The sequence below is a fragment of the Centruroides vittatus genome, unplaced genomic scaffold, assembly GCF_030686945.1.
Source record: "Centruroides vittatus isolate TY-2023 unplaced genomic scaffold, ASM3068694v2 scaffold_907, whole genome shotgun sequence".
Lineage (NCBI taxonomy): Eukaryota > Metazoa > Arthropoda > Arachnida > Scorpiones > Buthidae > Centruroides > Centruroides vittatus.
The window spans coordinates 258,794-282,052 of NW_027122720.1; the positions used below are offsets into that span (position 1 = coordinate 258,794).

The following is a 23,259-nucleotide window of genomic DNA, read 5'->3' on the forward strand; positions in this document are numbered from 1 at the left end:
TATATTTATATAATAAAAATAATTTAGTATTAATTTAAACACTGACTTTTTTTATGTGATACATTTGTTTTGTTTCGATACAGTGTGAAAGATTGATTTCTCAATTTAATTCTGCAATAATTGAGAACTTAAAGCAACAATTATCGGGAATTGCACGATTTGCAACTGTTAACGTGAGGAAAAACATTAAAATTTGTGCAAAAAATCGAGAGGAACATACAGATGCATTTAATTAGCATACATGGGGACTTGATCTTCAGTTTTTAAGTGGACAGAATCTCTAAACACTGGTAGTTAGTCGCGGGTTTGCGCCTCACCAATGGTGTTTTCTGGATTTACTTTGCGCGTATAACATCTGAATAAGACCATTTTCCCATGGGACAGTTTACTTCATGCATCTAACACCTGAATAAAAGCCAGTTTCCCGTAGAACACCAGGTTTTCTTCATGTCTAATACCCGAACATGGTATTTTCCTATGGAAAGTCCTCCCCTTAACAGATGAACCAAGTGTTACATTGCCATATACCATCGTAACAAGTCATTTTTTCAGAGTAAAAGAATGATTCGAAATGTAAAAACTTCAAATAAATTGTGTCAAAAAACAAGGAAATCAATAACCTTCATACAACGGTTAATTTTTTTTACGTTTCCCGTCAGTGGCCGTTGTTCACAGGTTTAATTGTAATATTCTAATATTTCCTGCATACGGGAAATATTTATCTTATAAAAATTTCCTGTTTCATCGACTGATTTATTAATTTGCGATAAACGTCATTATATTTAAATAATAGCGACACTTATGGTAAATTTTTCACGCCCACGACTAGTAATTCCATTAATCAATACCAAAATCCAGTTACGAAATAACTATAAATTTATATTTTTGCTAAAACATTGTCCTACTTTAAAATAGAACAGTTCCACAGTCAGTAAAATAATATGTCTTCTTCAATAATCAACTATGATTAATAATATCAATTATACCTTAGAAAAATGTTTCGTATTAATTGATTGACTTATTCCCTGCGTATTGTTTCTTCTGGCATAATTTTAATTATTTATCAGGTATTAGAAATTGCAGGAATATTATATAACTAAATAAAAATATGTGTATACAGCCTACAAGTATGTATATATAGAACATGCAAGTATACATTACTAATGTAGGTTCTTAGATACATATGTATACAGTACGTAGAGCTTGCAAGTATGTACTGTACAGTACATTACTAGCGAATTAGTGAGGTGGAATTTTCTAGATTTTCTTCACATGCATAATACCTAACTAAAGACCAATTTCCCATAGAAAGTCCTCCGGGAAAGCATACCTCTTGGCAGATCGCCCCTGTCTTTGCATTACAGGAAACACAATTTTAATACACAATCGTCACTAAAGGTATTGAAAATAACAATTTTATTCTCTATAAAAAATATTATAAACAATGAAAAAAATTAATTATTTTATACGATAAATACAGAATGTAATTAATATTTTTATCTTCTTCTAAATACGTTTTTATAGTTTTTAATTCTCAAGTCTTATATAATATCCGGTTAATCGCTATTAAAAAATTAAAAAAAAATTATTACATTAATTTCTTCTTTGAATACATTTTCCAAAGATGCAAATGCCATTCTAAAAATGAAAAAAATAATAATTTTTTACCCGAAATATCTAGTAATTAATAAAATAAAAATGCGTTTGGTGTTTACCTTACAAGGTGTAGAATTTGCCACGGCAACTTCCGAAGTTGAAAAATCGTCGGTGTCATAACATATCATTTTGCATTCGTGTCTATGCTAAATATATTTATTTTATGGGTTAAATTAGATGTAATTATATTTAATTAATATTAAATTTACATCTTTACTTTTATGGCTAACGTATTTCTACGTGGAAACAATCTTCTGCAATGCTTGTCGTGTAATGGATTCGGTGTCTTGACGCAATTTCCGTTGAGGCACCTCTAAATTCAAATAAATTTATTAAATTCGCACCCAATTCGTAAATTTCTTAGTACAAAAGATGAATATATTACTTTATTTTTGCCGCAAGGAAACAAATCTGAGAGATTTCTTATAAAATTAAGTGTTACATTTTCTTCTGTAGTGCAGTTAGTTTCGCATGGAAGAGTGAATATAGGCTAAAGAATATAAGGTAATCTAAGTTAATAAATAATTTTCTATTTATACTTATTAACTGTATTATAAATACATTACTTCATCTCCCATTTCCATTATTCCACGACATCGAAGGGTATAACCATTCGTATAGAAAATGAATGTGGTTTCTGCAATAGAAACTTGGGTTAAATTTACCTATGGTATACAAAATGGCGGCTTGTCTCTAATTCCAGCAAACAGAAGAAGGGAAACAGTGGGGACTTATATTCCTATTCTAATTACCATAATTATTGCCAACCAAATTATTAGAATTGCCATTTTGTATACCATAGGTGAATCTAACCGAAACGTGTTACAGACATCGCTGATATGGGCATCATCTATGATGATGATGATGTTAATGTTTCATTTAATTCAGAAAGTCTATACCTGAAATATTTGTTGTAGAACTTTTGTTTGAATGTTCTATTTCATTAAATGGAGTTGTAAGAGTTGAATCTACTGATACTGTGCTTGAAATGTTCAGCATTGATGCTTCACTACTCGAAGGCGATTCTGTAAATTCCGTAATTGGTAGCATGGTAGAATTATCTGTGCAATTACCTGTAAATTCCTGTAGGAATAAAGTTATAGTTAAATTAATATACGTTGTATATATCGCAAAAGAGATAATACTACTTACATTAGCATTGTTTCTTTCCTTAATAGGTATTTTGATATCCGAAATTGCATTTGTCTCATATATTTCTGTAATAATTAAATTTTATAATATAAATTTAATATCTTTCATAATTAACAGGAGTCAGTTACAAGGATAGCGAAGGGCTTTCTCATTTACCATCACCAGCGTGTACCTCCTTCTGCCCCGGGTGTTAAACGTATATTATTTTTCTAGTATATAATTACATGTAAATGCTCTTTACTTCTATGACCAGTTACAAATTTTAATTTAAATTATATAATATATTATTTAAAATAATTTACAAGATTACTTACTCATCATAAGAATGAAGCAGGAAATGTATAACAAGAAATCCATTTTACAATATTCCTGTAATGTTTGAAGATACGAGCGACTTGTATTGTACTTTATACAAACATGTTGTGTATATTTACATATAATTAATATGAAATTCTATACTTATCAATCCTTTATTCTTTATACCTGATACTTGCACAATATATTTGTTATAAAACGAGAAATGTTTTATGCAGAAGTATGACTTAATATTAAATTTCGAATCCATAAAAAGTGGGTTAAAGAATTATTTTATGCTTCCTGAAGTATTTTTTAAACTCTATTGTCGCTTAAGCTCAACATGTTCTTCCTTTCTTCACTTTTAGAATTTGAATTTCTCTCTTTGTGAATAAAGATACTCGTACATTCACACAAAGGGAAAGATTCCTTAAGAGAAGCATAATGATGTCTTTTACACCATTACTTTGATCAGCTTTCAAGTTTTGAAAGTCTCTTTTGTCTAGAACACAGACTTCTTGTGACAATGATTGATCAGCCCTAACACAGACTTTACTGCAAGATTTCCTGTATTTTCCTTTATCAAAGTTATTGCTCTGGGGGCCGTGGATAGAATGCAAGAAGTCGAAAAATTATAGAAATGTTTTGATAATGGCCTATGAGGATATGTAGGACCCATCCCTAGCCAATCGGCTGTTCCATTGTGGGCCAACTTGAAAATTGAAGAAAAATGATTAAAGTTTATTACTTATATTATCGAACGATAAATAATATAATTAATAATGCAACATTTATTAATTGATATATTCATTTATAACAATTGAAATGTCTAGGGGTTGTATATTGGGGTGGAATTGTAAGAATTCTCGACAATTATTTGTAAATTATCCGTTGCACAATTAAATTTTATGGGTCTTTGAAGAGCTATAACATATTAAATATATGAATGACTGTAAGGTCGCCGACTTTTAAGGGGCAATGACGTTAATCGCGCGTCAGGAAAATCTAGGGGTGAATCGTACGTGGGTGGTGGCGGCAGGAGACAAAGATGACAAGTGTCTAAACAAACCATTTATTTTACCAACTAGTTAACTTACATAATACTAGCAAAACAAAGATCGTCGACTGACGGCGAGACGTGAGACTTAAGGTGGCTCCGGAGCTTCCTGGGAGTGGATGTCTGTAGTTTAGGTGGAATTCTGGGGCTCGGGCAGAGGGTCGACGTTTTTGCACACTTTTCTCGGGGGGTAGAGAGGATCCGTTGTTTTCGGAGAAGGCTTGAACAGACGGGCGAAGGTATGAGGTCTGTCCTGCATCACTTGTCCGGAGGAGAACAGCGCTCGACCTTGAGATCCGGGGGTTTTATCAGATTTTTCCTCGAATCTCACCCGTTTGATTGGTTCTGTTCACCCTTTCCCTTATCCCGATTTGTCATTTCTTTGTTCCTATGAGAAACCCGAAGCCGATCTGGGTCGGGAGAGGTCCGAGAGGTGTTGACGGAGCTTTTGAAGTCCGCGCTCGTATTTTACGCCGTTATGGCCTCAAACGATCTGCCATATGTCTCGGCGGCTAATTTCCTCCCTTTGTTTCTCACTCTCGACACTTGTTCGCGAGCACCTGACAAAGCTCCTTCTCTCTCGGTTGACATTCCTCTCCGTCGTTTGTTTTAAGATAAGTTTTAAGAAAGTTTCTTTCGTGTCTGGTCTACATCACCAACACGTGTTAGTGACCCGATTTGACCTCTGATACTTCCCGACTTTAGAACTTTATAATTATTCACAATTTCTACCCGTCTTTACGACCCTCACATGACAGACACAGTTTTATATAGACTTTTGGAGTTGGCTTAAATGGGGGTAGGAAGCACCACTGTGGTTTCTATATAAATTTACATGGCTGAGTTTATTAGACAGTTTCCTTAACACTTTATTTTACAACTGTGTTTGTAAGTTTTAATGTACAGTATACATTGGGGAGAGAAACTGCAAAGTTTGCTTGCTAAAGATAATTAATTGATAGCTGAATATTCCTTTAACGAGTATTGTATGCAATTTCTAAAACCTCGGCATCACTGAATTTATCAGGATCTTCTGTACTCGGAAACACAAGTTTATTTAATATAAGAGCATAAATTTTGTGTGTTCTCTTGGACTATTTTGAAAGGATTTTCTAACCTTTCCAGTGGTAAATTCTCCCCAAAATGCGCCTTCATGTTTCTTGAAGTGTTTTCTAAATCTCAATTGTTGGTGAGACTTATATAGTTAATAATTCTATCATTCATCATCTGGATTTATTAGTATTGGTGTCATCAATCGTCTACATCGTGTTAACATTCATCACGGATGTAGAATCTTTAATCCATATAATACTCGTGTAAACCTCATATCTTTAAAAATAATATGCAGTTATACAAATATAAGTGTTGGATAATGCAACTCAATCATGGACATATCATTTAGCCAGGATAATCATATTTTGAGATTTGGTGTATTTAGGCAAGGCAATACGACATTGATGCCTTTACGGAGGATTTTCTCTTGGAAACTAGCTCCTAGTTATGTGGGAACCCACCTTCTGAAACGTGAAAAAAATCTCAAAAACTCCTCGCGAACAGTCCTTGGGCCAGGCGCGAACCCACGACCGATTCATCAGCAAGAAAATTCTTCACTCGCGACCATTTACTAACGATAATAAACACGAAAAAATACATTCTACAATATACAGGATGCCCCATAAATCTGTAATCGTTGTTTATATTTTTACAGGTAAAACATGGTGCTGAGTAAGACTGAAGAAATTCAAGTAGTTAAAGAATAGTTTTAATTAGACTTATTTAAAAAAAATCAATCTAAAGGCATTAAAACACTATAACTTAATTTTTTTTATTAAACTATTTATATTTTACAATATATTTTATATGTAATTTTCGTTAGAAATTTAAAATATTTCAAAATATAGTGGGTGAACGTAATCAAAAAATCATCTCTTCTCTTTCTCCTCTTCTGAAATAATAGATAATAATTTATGAATTAATATTTTAAATTTTATTTTCATTTTTGCAATCTATAAAATGGCAAATACTTTACCAATCTTAATTACTAATTATCATCATAATCACAAGGTTCAGGTATCGAAGTTGTGTGAAAAGCGAGCAAAATTTCCAAAGTGTCCAAGTCAAAACATTCAATCATACACGACTTCTCCGCCTAAAAATTTCTCATTTTTGTTATCTATTTTATTAATTATTCATTTTTAAATCAATAATTTATATTTCTTTTACTCTTATGGCTGTAATTCTTCTGTTTGGAAATAAGGATCTACAATATTCAACTCCTGAACGACTTGGTGAATTAATACATTTTCCATTTAAACATATCTAATTAAATTAAAAATTATTATTATTGTTATTATTTAATTAATAATCTTAATTAATTAAATTTTACCTTATTTATGTCGCAACTGTAATTATCTGGAATTCTAAATGGGGAAGAAATCACCTTTCCAAGTAATACGCAATAAAAGTCACATTGGTTTACATAGTACGAAGGCTGAAAAAATATTTTTAAATTAGTTTAATTAAAATTTATGGATATTTATTAAATATTATGGCATATTACCATATCAGTAATGGTGTACGGTGTCCAATTTGGAAGCTTTTTACATGTATTTTTAAAATAATCGTCGGGTAATACAAATATTTCGTCTTTCTGTGCTGTGTGTGAAGTAGAACCCATCAATTGGTGTAAAGTATGAACATACCTGTATTGTAACAAGTGATTTACCTGTAGTTGAAGTTTCTATCTCCACAGTTGAAGTTGCTGGTGTTGTATTTGATGTGGCTGAATCTGTAGTTGTAATATTTCTAGTATTATACACCATTGTAAATCCTATATTTGTATTCTTCGCACCAGTTTTGAGAGTGTTCTATCTCCACAGTTGAAGTTTCTATCTCCACAGTTGGAGTTTCTATCTCCACAGTTGGAGTTTCTATCTCCACAGTTGAAGTTTCTATTTCCACAGTTAAAGTTTCTATCTCCACAGTTGGAGTTTCTATTTTCCACAGTTGAAGTTGCTGGTGTTGTATTTGATGTGGCTGAATCTGTAGTTGTAATATTTCTAGTATTATACACCATTGTAAATCCTATATTTGTATTCTTCGGACCATCGTCTATTGTTGTTGTTATTGTTGGTTCTTTAGTTAAGGGTAAATCTGGAATCTATGCATTATTGTTTTAGATCGATATGCCTATTGAATATTATGCTCGTAAGGCTACTTTTATTCATATGCACCCTACCAGAGCTGTATTATACCTTTTATTTTCACTTACCGATTTTGAATTAAAACAAGAATTTCTTACGTTAATTTCTATAATAGAAAGAATTTTAAGAAAAAATTATTAGTATAAAATTTAAATTTAATGTTTATAAATATAATTTAAAATAAATTTTCGTTTATATATAAATATATTGTGCCCGAAAGTCAGTTAAGTAAGTCTACATGGCTGCTTATATCTCTACCCTTTATAAAGATTGTTTAAAACGACATTTGTTTCGCTCATTACAATGCTTTTAAAAATCGTTTAATAGCTATTTCGAGAGATTCGCGTGGTTCAACTGACTTTTGGACTACCCCTGTACACACACACTTACTATTAAAAAGAAGAATAAAGACGAAAACAATACTAAATCCATGTTTTCGCAGTAGTTAAATGTTTAAAAGTTGTTTAGTCTATGGCACGAAATTCAATATTTATATACTGTATCAATATTGACTTGAAATTTGGATATTTAAACATCACATTAATTTTTATTATTATATTAATATTAGTTGCTCAAAATGTCACGTCCAAATGACTTAAGTGTAAAAAACAGTTTTTAAAAAAAATTTATATAAATAATCATAGTTAAAAGCCATTTGAAATGACCTTTGAAGTGAGCCTTTGTCTCAAAGGACGAAATTTACAGACAATAAAATAAAAGCAATTATTTTCCAGTGGCGTGCCGTCATTGGAAGCGATGGAAGCGCCGATTCCACCTTTCAATGACCTTCTCTTGTATTTTATAAAATATAAATTTTCATATTTTAACGTACCCTTTGCATTAATTAAAATTAATATTTTATTATAACTGCATTATGTAACTTTTACAAATTTCTATACTTCATGTGAAAAAAACGATAAGATTGCTATTCTATATTCGAATAATTCGGTGGCGGAAGGAATGTCAAAACCGGGTCAGTTTCCAATCAGCCAGATTATATAGGCATTGGCACATGCGGTTTACAGAGCACCAACCTCACCCGGGTTTAGCCGGTAGAAGCGACACACGCGTAAAGCATCTAATTTTATATCCCTGGCCGGTTCTGAGCTGTTAGCCGCCGCCTGCTAGATGTTCGGCCGCCCTCGCCCGATTATGTGAATCACGAGCAGACTAGATCAACGGCGGGCAACCCCCGGCCCGCGGGCCAGCTACGGCTCGCGAAAAGTTTCTATCCGGCCCGCGAGATCTTTAATAGATTATTAAATTGGAAAAATAACTAATTAATAGTTATTTTTCCAATTCTTTGTAATTTTCGAAAACGATAAGAGAAATAAATGTAGTAATTAACTTTTTATTTATTTATTTCGTATTTACAGACTAAAAAAATTACGAGTCACAAGAAGGCGTCAATTAACTACTACAGCCCGCGAAAATAACGTAAAATTTATTCTGGCCCACGTTATGAAAAAAGTTGCTCACCCTAGACTAGATTTATAACTTAACCCAACCGATAGGAATTTACTGGTGTGTTTTTACGATAGTTCTGTATAGTTGTCAGGAGTTTTTAAAAAATCCATTAAAATATTTGATATATTTATTCCGCGTTTATTCCGCTCTCCCATCTTATATTACTTACGGATTTCAATGTTAAACCGATGATATTACGATTTAGTATGTCCCATCTGTAAGGGGATGCAGAAAAAAACGTGTACAATTCTAGTAGTGTTAAAAAATTAACTGTTACTTTGGCAGCATCATTTACAACCAAATTTAATGAATGAGACGTACAATGGTGCAAAAAAGCTCTAGAATTTATTTTCTTTAAATTTACGATTTATGTATCGGTTGTCATAAAAATTTGTCTTTCCACTGTTTTCCCAAGACTACAGATATTCGAGTACAAAGTAACCGGTTTCGACTTATTCCTACTTAAGAAGTAGTTAAATAATTAAGCGATTAGGGAATTAGAAACCTAAATAAAACCCTGACGAAAGAGCCGAAATTTTACTTAAACAGAAGCTTAACCGAACCAATCTCTTGCCGAGTACAGTGGGGTCTGATGTCTTTATTACATCTAATATTATGAAGACATCAGACCCCGCTGTACTCGGCAAGAGATTGGTTCAGAAATTTTTCCAGTTCAATGAGAGTGACCGAAAAGTTGTAAATTTTGGAAATTTCCGTGAACACTTGGTCCTAAAACGAATTAGTTAGAAAACGAACGACGGACAATCTGTTAAGTTTAACATATTTAGATTTTTACGGCTATGGTGAGAAACGTTTAAAATCTACAACAACCCTGTCGCGTCCTTTGAGATATACTAGTGATGCGACAAAAGAGGCATTTGACATCGACCGGTATCGGCACCCTCGGGATTTGGCACGCACACACCTACCTGGACAGTCTCCGATTCCATTCGTTAGCCACTCGTAAGGAGCTATTTCACTAAGTGGATTGTTTTAAGATTTAAAAAGTAAAGAATATTTTGTTATTTTTATGTACGTTTCTTCACAAAGTTATATTTAATTATAAGTTTCTTTAAAAGTATATTCATACAATTGAAGAATTTTTTGTACTAGGTATGTATATTCGTCACACATTTTGTTTTATCAAGTAAGTTTTTTTATAATTTTAATTTTAGCCCTTATATCGTGGCTAGTGATTCAAAAATTTATTTTAAAAAAGTTTTGGCTCGAGACCGTATAATGAAAAAGAAAACATTATTAAAAGAGAAAGACCAATGCCTAAATTAAATATAAATACGTCAACAAAAAAATTTCGACATTTTGACGATAAAATTTATGACGAATGACGATTCTTTCGTAAAATTGAAGCAATTTGGAAATCAAAATAGGAATAGAATTTAACATTGGTAGACAATATAAAATAAATATTGAAAATTATAACGAGATAATTACGATTAATAGATATATCTAAATTAATAGACGTTATATGTTTTTTCTCAAAGCGAGAATTGGCATTTAGAGAGCGTAGGGAATTTATTGAATGTAATAACGGAGGTAATTATATTGAACTTTCTTATTTATTAAGTACGTCGGATAATCTATTAAAAATACATTTAAAGAAGTATACGGTTTTTACTGGCTTATCGAACAAACGAATACGAACGGGCCCTGACGCGCAATTAATTGATTGCCCCTGTAAGTCGGCTTCTTACAGAAACACAGCTTCCCTATCATCAAATGTTACGGCACGCCACTGTTATTTTCTCATTTTTACAAGGATACTGAATGTAAAGGACAAATATCTGTTTTAGATTACGTCCGACAGATGGCGCTAGCGTATGGTTTAAGAAACACAAGGAGAAGAAGTGAAAAATGGCGTCTAATCAGAAGAAAGATTTTTACGTCCCACTGGCGTATAGAGGTTTAATTTCTAGCGGAAAATGGCTTGCTAAGTGGAATTTCACGTGTCTAACACCAACATATCGATCATTATCCCATAAAAAGTCCCCCAGGAGGCATTTTCCCACGTGTCAAACCAACTATGGCGAAGAAAATTATTGATATATTTTGTTTAGAAATTGAATTACAGCATGTTATATAAAACTAATTGGCCTTAAATGTAAAAGTATGTAACACGAAAGAGTCAATTACTCTGCAATTTGTAAAAATTGTAGATCTATAAATTCCCACTGTCTGTCTGCCGTTCCTTAATCTCGAGAATGAAATTAGAAAGACGAAAGACGATACCAAATGTGGAAAGGATAAAATTAGAAGGCTCCGATTAACTATACAAGAACTTTCGGTTTTTACTGGAAGTGACGTTATTTCAATTTAAAATGATCCCTGAAAGAATCGATGTTCGACATGATTCTGTTGCTAACAGGAATAGTATGATGTACAGGGGCTGGACACTACTAATTTGAGGTGGAGAGCATAAAATTTAAATTAAATAAATTTAAAATGTTATTAAAAATTGAAGTACGGCATTGTGGCGACGTCACAATAAATAATTGTTCGTTCTTTATTGTAAGTTTCTGTCATAATGTCACTACTAGTTACGTCATCTTTGAAAGGTCGCGAGTACGAAAACCCAACCACCCCTTATTACGCCTATGCTATTACTATAATAAAGAATAATAACAGTTAATAATAGAGATATTTTTCCTTTAAATCTGTCATTTTATTCCTTTCATTGTATTTATTTTCCAATTATTAACATGATAAATGATTTCAAAGTTGAGTATTTCAATTATACATCATTAAGACGTGTATAAAAATAATAAACAATTGATTTTTATTTTATTTAAATATTTCTTATTCCTTTAAATAAAATATTAAAAAATACTGTATTTTATTGTTAACAATTAATAAAAACACTGAAATGAATTTACTTGTTTCCCCTCCTTCAACACAAGGCTCACAATGGGGCAGACAAATGGTGAAAGGGGCCCAACGTAGTCTTTTTCATTGGAGTTTCGTAGGTTTTAACTGTTTCGTAAATATTAGAAAGCAGCAGACTGTTTATATGGCAAAACCTGTATAAGACGGACACCCTTAAAATCGGAAACCTGCTTTAACAGAGGTAAATCTAGGAACGATTTGCTATATAAAATACAATTACAGTATAAGCCAACCTGTTTAACGCGGAAACGGAAAAGAGTTTAGATACCTCGTTGACAGGTCGCATTCGTGTTGCGTTGCATTGTCACAACCAACCAACTGACCATACTGTATGATGATTTCTGGTGTATTATTTTTGTCTATTCGTTGAAATTTCACTTTTATTGTTCACAAAATACCTGTGTTTCACGGACACACCAGAAGAGTTAATGCGTTCTCCTAGAGTAAAAGAATATAAGTTAATTGGTTGATTATGGAGTGAGACAATGCGATCTGATGAGGAGGGGTGCCTCCAGGGGGGGTGTTTTATGAAAAGCTGGATCCTGTTTAGCTATTAGACAGGTGAAGAAAACACGGGAAACACGCGGCCGTATATGGAGATCCTTTTGACTGTTCTGTTATGTGTTAATCTATACTTTTCTGGTATGTTTATTAACTTCAAAACACGTGGTATTTTGTCTATTCAAGTATTATGTTAGCCATTGACGGGTGAGAATGTTTCGATTGTATCTGACGATTGCTGAAGTAGAAGAGGAAAAATGTGTCTTTCATGACGTAAGATTGCGCCCGCCGTTTATTTTTCTTTCCGGCCATTACGAAAATGCTTGAAAATACAGTCAAACCTCTGAACGACGGCCACTGACGGAACACAAAAAGTAGCCGCTGTTCAAAGATGACAGCTATTTGAAGGCTATTTTGCGTGCATTTCAAAAAGAAATGTTCCTGAAAAATGGCCGCAGTTTAGAGGTGGCCGTTGTTGGAGGTTCGACTGTATTTGCGAATGATTTAAACTTCTTCCTGGTGACATAATTAGAAGAAGGGTATTTGATTTGTGATGGAGGAAGGCAAATTTTTGCTGACACTCGAGAACAAAAGACCACCCCATTGCCGACATCACGAACCCGTACACAGACTTTGAGTTTTAGGAAATGTTGCCATGGCTCAGTGGATAAAAACACTCACTGAACGCTAGCCATGGGTTCGTACCTGACAAAAGTGATGTTCACGTGCAGTTTTCCGGGTTTTCTACACGTCTCTAACGCCTAAATACGACCAGCTTCTTATATGAAGTTTTTCCGGAAGAATTGATAGGATTTATTACGTTTCATACGTCATTTCCATTTACAATCATTCTTCTTTACTCAGCTCTATGCTTTACCTATAAAATAAAGATCAACATAACTCCTATGACACCAGATTTATGCAACACCCTGTGTATTTAGGAGGTTGCTGCAGGTTTCCACCATCTTGAATCATTTCTCCTTACTCAGCTCTATGCTTTACCTATCAACATAACTCTTACTGTACTAGATTTATGGAACACACTGAATATTTAGGGAATGTATACCTTAGGAGTATCCAACTGCGTATTTAGTATTACATCAATAAGCTGTACACGTATATTTCATTGCTGTTATTATATGTAAACATTCCCTACGAAGCTGAGTGTATCAGTAATGATAACTTATAACACATTTCCTTTATTGAGAAAGAGAAAACGGATGTAACAAGGACTTTTCATCGTGATGTCATTATTTACATAGCATCATTTAGATGAGAAATGGAGAATTGTTACAGAAAAACACACAACTAGGTCATAAATTCTACATTAATTTATATTGTTTTGTTCGTTCTATTTAATTAACATCCTCTGACAAATGGCATTGATTCAAATGAATCATTAAAACCTGTCTTATATAAAGAGGTCTAGCACAGTTGGCATCATTTAACTAAATTTTTGGTCATTAGAAGATGAGTTATTACCAACTGATGATAATTTTCTTAATTTTTCAAGGTAAGAGTATCGAAAATTCTTATTTATTAAAATTAGCAATTTGTATTAACACTTTTAATGAGTTTCATACACGTTCAGACAGACTAACTGACGAAATAAATAAATCCTTCTATATCTAAATAAGAATCCAGGACCATTATCATAGGATCTAGATGACAGTCGTTTCTAATGCCCTGTAGATTACGTGTGATAAGAGCTATAAACAGCCTATATTGTGATAAATACGGGGAAACAAACACTAAAAAAAGGGTGTAGAGTCTTACTTATTTCAAGACTGGGTGTTGGTTTTCTTGCCCTTATCACTCCGTGAGATGAGGCTGTCCCGAATGGAAAATGGGATAAGGGAAAGCAAAACACAGGCTATCTAACAAGGGAAGAACTTTCTATGGCAAACTGGTTACTATTTAGGTGTTAGACACGGAAGAAAATCTAGAAAATGGCTATCATGCTGATAAGATTCGAACCCCTGACCACAATTCAGTGATTTTATCCATTCGGCCAATGCAGTCTGATGCCATTAAATACTGTATTTTCACTCACAATGCCTTGGAAAAAAACTGATTTAGCTTCATTTCGTTATACTGGGAATCGTAAAACCGAGGAAATTTAGAAAATATTGAATATATCGAGCCATTTCTATACAGGGGGAAACTTTTAATATTAATAATTAATATAACTACTAACACTTTACTTCTGAAATTTGAACACTAACTAACGTGCGTTAAATTGGGGTATTTCGAACGATAAGAACTAGTAACGAGGCTTACACAGAGTTTGAAATTTACTTGACGGTAGTAAAAAATGTCACAGACACTAAAATATTCCTGTATTTAACGTTTCTGGGAACGATTAGCTCCGTACGTTTGTCTCTTTACCAAGCTAGAAGAGCGCTATATCGAGGTTTTTACTGTTTATTAAGTTAATTTTATCTTTGTTTATTGTAATATAGACGTGTTATCTTAATTATTATTATTATTATTTTAATTTTTAAAGCATTAAAATATTATTTTGTAGGTATATCATCTTATAGGATTAAACAGAAGAGAAGTTATGTAAGTTTGCTTTCTTAAATTCTATGTGTATAAGAGATAAAAATCATAAAAATTAGTTAGTTTTCAATACAAACATACATTTTATTAATTAAATAATTTTGAAATTAATACAGAGGATGGTTATAGTCAGAATATCTCTATTCAACGCTGTTTGGGGAAAAATTTACCTCCAAAACTCACTGTTACGGGTCTCGTGTGCATTATTCTACCTATAAATCGCCAATTAAGCATACGTGTTATGTATATTTTACCTGTTTGTTCCGCTGACAGTAGTCAATCAGTTAATCAATTAATGGGATGTAAACCTTCTATGGAGAAGGACCTTCTACAGATTAAACAGAAGGTTTTTCTATGAGGAAGTTGTGTGACATGTGAACTCGAAAATCTTCACGTGGTCAGTCCTTATCCTCATATACAGACCTACTAGTGTTAGGTGATTTTATCCGCCCGATATTTACGGGCACAACATTTAATTGATTAACTGAAAGTAATAATGAAATATTCTTTGTTAAATATGTATAAATTTTACTTAAATAGGTAAATGTATCAACATTTCCCGGACCAAATCCTCCTGTGAGACCCAGAACATTAATGAGTACAATATGCAACAGCACAAGTTCGGATGTACAACTTAACTTCGATTTTCCGTTGAATATGTTTTGCAACTTTTTCAGAATGCTTTCTTCACGATAAATATAATTACCTCCTTTGTCTTCGTTATTAAATAAAGTTATTCTATAAAATCAGTTAAACAATAAGTTAATTTAAATTGTAAATGAATATGTAAGATGATCTAAAATCTAATAAAATAATATATTTGATCCATGAAATCTTCCTCTTAATTTAATATGTAAATTTATGCAAATATAGAGTGGCGACAAACTTTTTATGTGTAAGATTGTGCCCTTGTTTCTCAGTTGGGGGAGTGATTGAACATATATAGGCCCACATGACCCAATATGTCTACGAGAGCCATAAAGTGAAGGCACATTGTATAGTATAGGAGGAAGAGGCTATAAAGAAAAGGAACAGTTTTCGGTCGACACAGAAACAACGGATCTGTTAGACCCCAGTACCGTGTAATTCTCCTATACAACATAATAATAATAAGTAGATAGAGCTTAAATCAATCGCTTCTTAGTAATTATTTTGTAATGGAGAAAGGTAAGTAAACCGAAACGAAGTTGCTAATTTGCCATTTTATTTTATCTAATTATACATCATATAAATCTCAAATACACATATTACATAAGCAAATAATAAAATTATCATCTCTATTTATTCCATAACATACAAAGTTTATATTCTTGTGCAACTTTGCATGTACACATGACAGAAGTACGAAGTAAAGGTTACACGAGGGCTTAATTCTTAAAGTTTTTCTACTATATATTGAAATTTTTAATCGTCAATATAAATGCCACATACCACGCGTGGAAAAATCCTTTATAGGTATTTACAAACACGGAAATATTTAGCATAAATGGCATATTTTTAACAATACCTGTAGTAGTTTCTTCATCTTTCATGCTGTGTCAGCAAACTTTTTTATTTAATATATCTTTTAATGGTTACGTCAATGTTGGCTAATATTAAACATTTAATTATTAGTAAGTATAGCTTATGCCTTTTTTAGAACCCTTTCCTATCCGTGGGCACTAAGATGGCCTTTTAAGCAAGCACGTTATTACTACGGCCAGGTCTACAATGAGGCGGTTGGATGGTGAGGGACGGGCCACCCCAGGAAAATTCCTGGGTGCCTAATCTGGAGTCTTGTAAGTAGCAACACGAATGTGTTAGGAGTGTAGCTTGGTACCAATCCTTTCAAAGGGACCATTCACTAAACGAGTTGGCATCACGAGACGTTTGTGTTGCTACTCACAGAACTCCAGACTAGGCACCCTGAGGTTTTTCGACTCATCTGGATACAATCTCGGGTCCCCAGAGTGGCGGGCTACTACTTTTTAACGCTCGGCCATCGGGCTATTCCTGTAGATACGTCTTGAAACAGAGTGGGTTATTCTCAATATTAAAACTTTCAACCTCATTACAACGATAAGAAATAAGCTCTTACATGGCGTTTACAATATGCTACCATCAAACCAAGTGTGCATTCAAAGAGGCACGAAGACTTTTCACCAGTCTGTATTCTAATTAAACAAAATCTCAATAAACATTGTAATGACACATTAAAATATCAATAAATTAATATTGTATCAGTGCTTTAAAGTCCCTCTAAATTATAATCTAGATTATAAATATTATATAAAATTCAATTCATAATGTATACATACAAATCCATAAAATTCAGAAAATACGTTATATTTGCTGAAAAAAAATTTTAGAAAATATTAGAAATAAATAAAATAAATTAATATAAACTGTGTTATTATTTATTTAATAAGATTATTACTTACACAACGAGGTCTTCTAACAAGAAATCTTACAATGTAATCACAATATGTAATTCTGCACGTAAAAGAACACGGATTACTTGATACAACCTGGAAAAAAATAAAGAAAATGTGTGCATAAAATACACAAAAGTAAAATATTTTTTGTTAAAACAATTATAGAATTATCGTTTAAATGTTTAACATAGAATACAGTAGTATCTTGCAACTCGTATACCCCAGTTTGTGGTACCCATCAGTACTCGAACGCAATAAAGACGGCCATACTGTATGCTCCATAATATCTGTACGGATACTCACGATGCTGCAGTGTTTACAGATTGTGTAAATGTTGATTTTGGGCTACTAACCATAATTTTTGAGCTACAAACAATAAAAATTCCTTACTTTTCTAAATACGTTAATACCTATTGAAAGAACCCACCTATCCGCCCTCAGATCATCTTGATTTTACCTCGTTATTTACTTTTTCCATTGTTCTGTGTATTCATTGGGAAATTTACTTTTGTTATTTTAGCATAAATTATGATTTTAGAATTAAAATGGGTACTTTTGGGGTTTGGGAAGGGAAGGTCACTTTACATTATTTCTTGTGGGAAAAATTGCTTTGGAACTCCGACTCATCTATGATAGAAACGAATTGAATTCGAATTCAGAAGTACCACTGTATTTTATAAATATTCTAAATTTTTAAAAGCTTTTATTACAGAATTGTACTCTAGAAGTGTATTTTCAGGTTACTCTATACAGAATTATTTTAAAATGAGGAATTCAAAACTTACCTCAACACGAAAGCCATTTTCTAATATTGACAACCATGCTCTTTCTGGATATTGGCGCTGCAAAAACATCCTAAAACGTATGAAACATATAACTTCTTCTCTTTGTCTTGGCTCTGGCTCGGGACACACCGAAGGATTTGAGGTTGTCTCCGTAGTGACAGGAAATTCGGAAATAGTTTCACTAGGATTTGAAGGTGTTTCTGAATTTCCGGGCGTAGTACTCTCTGTGTCAGGAGGATTTGTAGGTGTTTCTGAATTTCCAGGCGTAGTACTCTCTGTGTCAGGAGGATTCGTAGGTGTTTCTGAATTTCCGGGCGTAGTACTCTCTGTGTCAGGAGGATTTGTAGGTGTTTCTGAATTTCCGGGCGTAGTACTCTCTGTGTCAGGAGGATTCGTAGGTGTTTCTGAATTTCCGGGCGTAGTACTCTCTGTGTCAGGAGGATTTGTAGGTGTTTCTGAATTTCCGGGCGTAGTACTCTCTGTGTCAGGAGGATTTGTAGGTGTTTCTGAATTTCCGGGCGTAGTACTCTCTGTGTCAGGAGGATTTGTAGGTGTTTCTGAATTTCCGGGCGTAGTACTCTCTGTGTCAGGAGGATTTGTAGGTGTTTCTGAATTTCCGGGCGTAGTACTCTCTGTGTCAGGAGGATTTGTAGGTGTTTCTGAATTTCCGGGCGTAGTACTCTCTGTGTCAGGAGGATTTGTAGGTGTTTCTGAATTTCCGGGCGTAGTACTCTCTGTGTCAGGAGGATTCGTAGGTGTTTCTGAATTTCCAGGCGTAGTACTCTCTGTGACAGGAGGATTTGAAGGTGTTTCTGTATCTACAGATGTAGTTGTTGGTGGGCTTGAAGGTGGATTTATAGTTGGTCCTGGAGAACATGGACGGTTTGGTCTGCAAGTCGGTCTGGTCGGTCTGGCTCTACGTGGGCACGGGCAAGTTAGGCATGGTGGTTTGCAAAGAGGTCTACATGGACAGTAAGTTCGTAAGAAACGATCTTCAAGATTGGCAACATCCTATCATTAATAATGTAGAATAATATAAATAACTTTTTTAAATTAAAACATCTAAAGAATAAATGAAATGTGCGCGAATTATTTTTTTAAATAAATGAAAATAATGTGAATTAACAATTAAAATATTAGGAAAATAAAGGCATGAATTTACTTGTCCTTGAAGCTGCGATGGATCGTTATTAAGCAACGTCATTTCTAGGAAAATATAAAGTTTTAAAAGAATTATTTTTATTATTACATATAAATAGTTTATTGTAAAATATTTAATCGGCTTATTATTATTATTATTAAATTTAAAATGAAATTAAAATATTTAATCCGCTTTTTCCTTTCATTAACGAACATTTTAATTCATATAATGCCGTTGTCCTAATCAGGAAATTTAATTTTTAAATACGGAAATAAATATCCATTCTTTACATATTTGTCGTGATTAACGAAATCTTGTCTGTCTGTAACGCTTTGCATTTCTAAATACATTTATAACAAAAGAATCCTGATAGAATGGCCAAAAATATAAATTGTCGCGGATCCGAGACACTAAGAGGCCTCGAAATTTAGTTTTTTTCTGTGTGTAAATACGTAATTTTATTTTTTACGTGTAAATATATAAATGTGAGGGAGTCAGCCTCACATTTCCACCTCGCCTCACTTCTCAGTCATGTATACATCTATGTATATTAATGATTAGTAAATACAAAGCAGCTAAATTAAAATGAATATATGGGGTGTAAATGTAGACAAAAACACTGAACCAGAATCCTATGCCCACTGATCCTATAAAAGATACGGGCACAGTTTAAATTACAAAGGGGTCTTGTTAAAATATTCAAAGGGGAAAACTGCTGAACACCCTCAAAAACGGGACTTCTCTGAATGTCCTCACGTGTTCAAGGCCATATAGCACATATAAAAAAATTATTTTTGATTATAACTGTTAATTTGAATTTGTATAAGAACAATTATATTTTGTTGTTACATAATATTATTCTGTTTTTGAATACCGAATGAATTCAGGAAAAATTAATTTATAAATTTTTTAAAATACAGAATGTAAAATCTATATCATTTTTAAGGATTGTGCATTATATAATTATATATATATATATATTAATCACCATGAACCTTTGTACTTAAAGAATGAAGCAGTGATTTTCTTATGAAGACGAAGCCCTTCTAATTTGTACTGTGTATTTCGGCCGAAAAGACTGAAAAAATTATTTCTTGCCCAGCTCGATTGCGAGTACATAGGTCATTTTTGGCGCCTTTAATCCGTTTTGCAGATATGCTTTGCCCTTAAAAAACTCTACAGATAGTGGTGAATGAAGCACGGGAGCCGGTTAGTACTCTCGTACTTTTTTAAAAATGTACGGTTACGTCCCTTGATTGATTTATCAAACAAAGAACCGTATATATCTTTGTATTTTAGATCAACATTGCTACTGTGTCTTGAGGCATATTGATATTCTTATGCTACATTCAATACAAAGAAACAGTACTTTGCCTGAAAAAGTACTACAATCCAACAAGACCATATATTTCTCTATAATATAACAATAAATCTGTTTATAGTGGTTATTTAAGCAAATTTGGAATATTATTTATACGATCGAACCTCCAACAACGGCCACCTCTAAACAGCGACCAATTTTTAGGAATTTTTATCAAGAAAAATTCATACAAAATAACCTACGACTATTGTCAGTGGCCGTTGTTTAGAGGTTTGACTGTAATATAGTGGACCTGGATATAGCGGACTCTCAAAATATCGAGCTAAATCATTTGTTATATTAAGTACTTTAGATCTTTAACTATAAATATTTCACTAAATAATTTTTTTTATATATGCTGCAATGTATTCAATATAATCAAAATAAATTAAGAAATAACTTCAAAAACTAACTTTTAAAATTATAAATTTAAATTTCGAATGAAAATAATTATTTAAATCGCAATTTTTTTTAATATTTATAATATTTTTAATATAAAAAAACATAAGAAAAAAGTTTTACCCTGAACACAAAATGCAACCAAGATGGCGGAGAGGAATAAATTCACCATGTTATATACTGTACTTCAAAGTATGTACTGTTGAAAAGTATCTGTCTTTACTATAATGATTTTAATCATCTGGCATGTTGGTTTTTATTGTAAAGAATATTAAATTATGTATATATGCATTGATATAAGAAGATTAAAACACTTAACAAGGAAATGCATTGTATAGAATGGGAATTATAGTATTAACACATGAATGTGTTATATAATTCTGTAAATTGTTAAATGATAATTTTATAAATTAAAAACTCGCTAAAATTACGATAAAATTTATTAATTTCTTCACAATTTTACATCTCTCTTGAACAATATAATTTGAAAAGTAATTTTAAATAATTTTAATATAATTTACATAGAATATCAACAACAAAAATTAAAATTCCTATTGTAAAATTTTTACTAATAAATAATAAACTGTATAATTAAATATTGTGCCATATAATGCATATTTTATATGTAAAATATATATTTAAATACATAGATATGTATCTATTGCATTTAATTCATTCGAATAAATATGTAAGATGTAAGACACGATGGGTTTCACGCAGATCGAAATCACCCCATCATCAAAATAACTTGAATTTTTCCTCCTTATCTAGTTTCATTCTTTACCTGTAAAAGACTAAACAAGGATTAACGTAACACCTACGATTCCAGACTTAAAGGACACCCTGTAGCCTATATGTGTACAACTAATAATTCAAGATTAAAACACAAATATATGGCAAGATTGACTGATAAAATCTCTCATATTGAATGCATAATACGTTTAGTTTTATTCTATAGATTAAAAGGACATAATCAGAGGCCAATTTACAGGATGCGTAGGGCACAGCTGCAGTCATCTTCTGAAGATTTCTCTCGAGTAAGACCGGGTATCTCACGTATTAAGTGATTTTGTAAAGCATATTTTTACTTTATTCACCCCCTCTAAAGCTTTCTGAGTCTACTATTGTATATATTAATATACTTACTACTTTAAAACACAATACAAAACAGTTTATTCAAAATATAAACCCTGTTAACTAGAATATCGCATACTGGTACGGTAGCTTGTAATGCAAATTTATCTATCTAACAATCTATTATCAAATGCATCTCATATTATATAATCTTCTGTATTATTTGGACTACCGCTATAATCTTCTAAGCCGAATTATCGACACTTTACTATATGTTATGAGTGTTAATCAAACATATGAAGGCCTTCTTTACCATACCCGTCATGGTTTAGCCATGCCAACAATTGGAGAGGCAGGGTGGTGAGAAGCGTGGCCCAAAGACCTCTCATTAATAAAAGTTTTAGGAGTTTTTCGCTCGTGGGATTAGATCCAAGGTCTCCATAGCTAATTAATGGGTTTTCGATCATCCGGTATAACCCCTATCGCCTATCGAAAATTATATAACTTTTATTTTTATCATATGTTTAATTAACATTCTAAATATATAGTAAAGTCTCGACTATCCGGCTTTAAAAATATAGCAATAGGTCAAATAATACGGGAGATTATATAATGTGAGATGCATTTGAAATTATATTATTAGGTCGTTAAAGGAATTGGCATTCCATATCAGTATAACAGAGCTTAAATTTTAAACTGTTTTGTATTGTGTTTTAAAGTAGTAAGTATACTATTATATATAGTAGTGGATTCAGAAAGCATTAGAGGGGATGAAGAAAGGAAATAGTATGCCTTACAAAATCCTCCTTCCTCCTTTTTCCTATTCCTCCTTACACTAAAACCTGGATATTTACCGGGTACAATAAGTGGATGAATTGCACCAAAGTCGGTCTTGAAATTCGTTTTATCCGTAATATAATCGGACCTCCTGCGCCTGTCTGATCTCGATTTTTATCTATCTAACTATGTTTTTGAGATAAGTAAAGGGCATGTTTGGTTTGTTTCCCATTTTATTTAAATTTATGATATTGACAAGACTGTAAAGTATTTTCTCCACTTAATGCTAGTCTGAAGCACGAGTTATACTTATAAGTGGATTGCCTAATTTGGCGCTTTTCCTTTATACATATATATAAATATAAAGGATGTTTATTGTACAGTAATAGCATGATGAATAGTATTAATTTTAATGTTGCGTGATAATAAACAATCTTTTTATGATATTTGTACACTAGTTTTTTTAATGGAGCTGTTGTGAAATAGCTGAAAAGTTGAAGGCGTCATAAAGTGAGG

At 32.5% G+C, this 23,259-nt stretch overlaps 3 protein-coding genes and 1 long non-coding RNA gene across 4 annotated transcripts; 1 reads left to right on the plus strand and 3 right to left on the minus strand.

Annotated features, from left to right (window-relative positions):
- Positions 1-1,575: 1,575 nt before the first annotated feature.
- LOC136990364 (uncharacterized) lies at positions 1,576-2,726 on the minus strand. The gene is made up of 6 exons (XM_067288757.1): positions 2,556-2,726; positions 2,223-2,293; positions 2,042-2,146; positions 1,874-1,969; positions 1,716-1,802; positions 1,576-1,638 (listed from the first exon to the last, which is right to left on the minus strand). Exons 1-6 carry the CDS (start codon positions 2,704-2,706, stop codon positions 1,594-1,596), a joined length of 555 nt encoding a protein of 184 aa, XP_067144858.1. The 5' UTR covers positions 2,707-2,726; the 3' UTR covers positions 1,576-1,593.
- A 3,443-nt stretch (positions 2,727-6,169) lies between these two features.
- LOC136990365 (uncharacterized) lies at positions 6,170-6,851 on the minus strand. The gene is made up of 4 exons (XM_067288758.1): positions 6,720-6,851; positions 6,546-6,650; positions 6,383-6,478; positions 6,170-6,308 (listed from the first exon to the last, which is right to left on the minus strand). Exons 1-4 carry the CDS (start codon positions 6,834-6,836, stop codon positions 6,201-6,203), a joined length of 426 nt encoding a protein of 141 aa, XP_067144859.1. The 5' UTR covers positions 6,837-6,851; the 3' UTR covers positions 6,170-6,200.
- Positions 6,852-13,616: 6,765 nt separating this feature from the next.
- On the plus strand, positions 13,617-15,626 carry LOC136990362 (uncharacterized). Its single transcript, XR_010883052.1, has 3 exons — positions 13,617-13,744; positions 14,759-14,796; positions 15,334-15,626. It is a non-coding gene; the product is annotated as an uncharacterized lncRNA (long non-coding RNA).
- A 351-nt stretch (positions 15,627-15,977) lies between these two features.
- LOC136990398 (cell surface glycoprotein 1-like) lies at positions 15,978-21,132 on the minus strand. Its single transcript, XM_067288791.1, has 6 exons — positions 21,016-21,132; positions 19,155-19,198; positions 17,993-19,003; positions 17,214-17,300; positions 17,091-17,124; positions 15,978-16,939 (listed from the first exon to the last, which is right to left on the minus strand). The coding sequence occupies exons 1-5, from the start codon at positions 21,062-21,064 to the stop codon at positions 17,116-17,118; spliced, it is 1,200 nt and encodes a 399-aa protein (XP_067144892.1). The 5' UTR covers positions 21,065-21,132; the 3' UTR covers positions 15,978-16,939; positions 17,091-17,115.
- Positions 21,133-23,259: the final 2,127 nt, after the last annotated feature.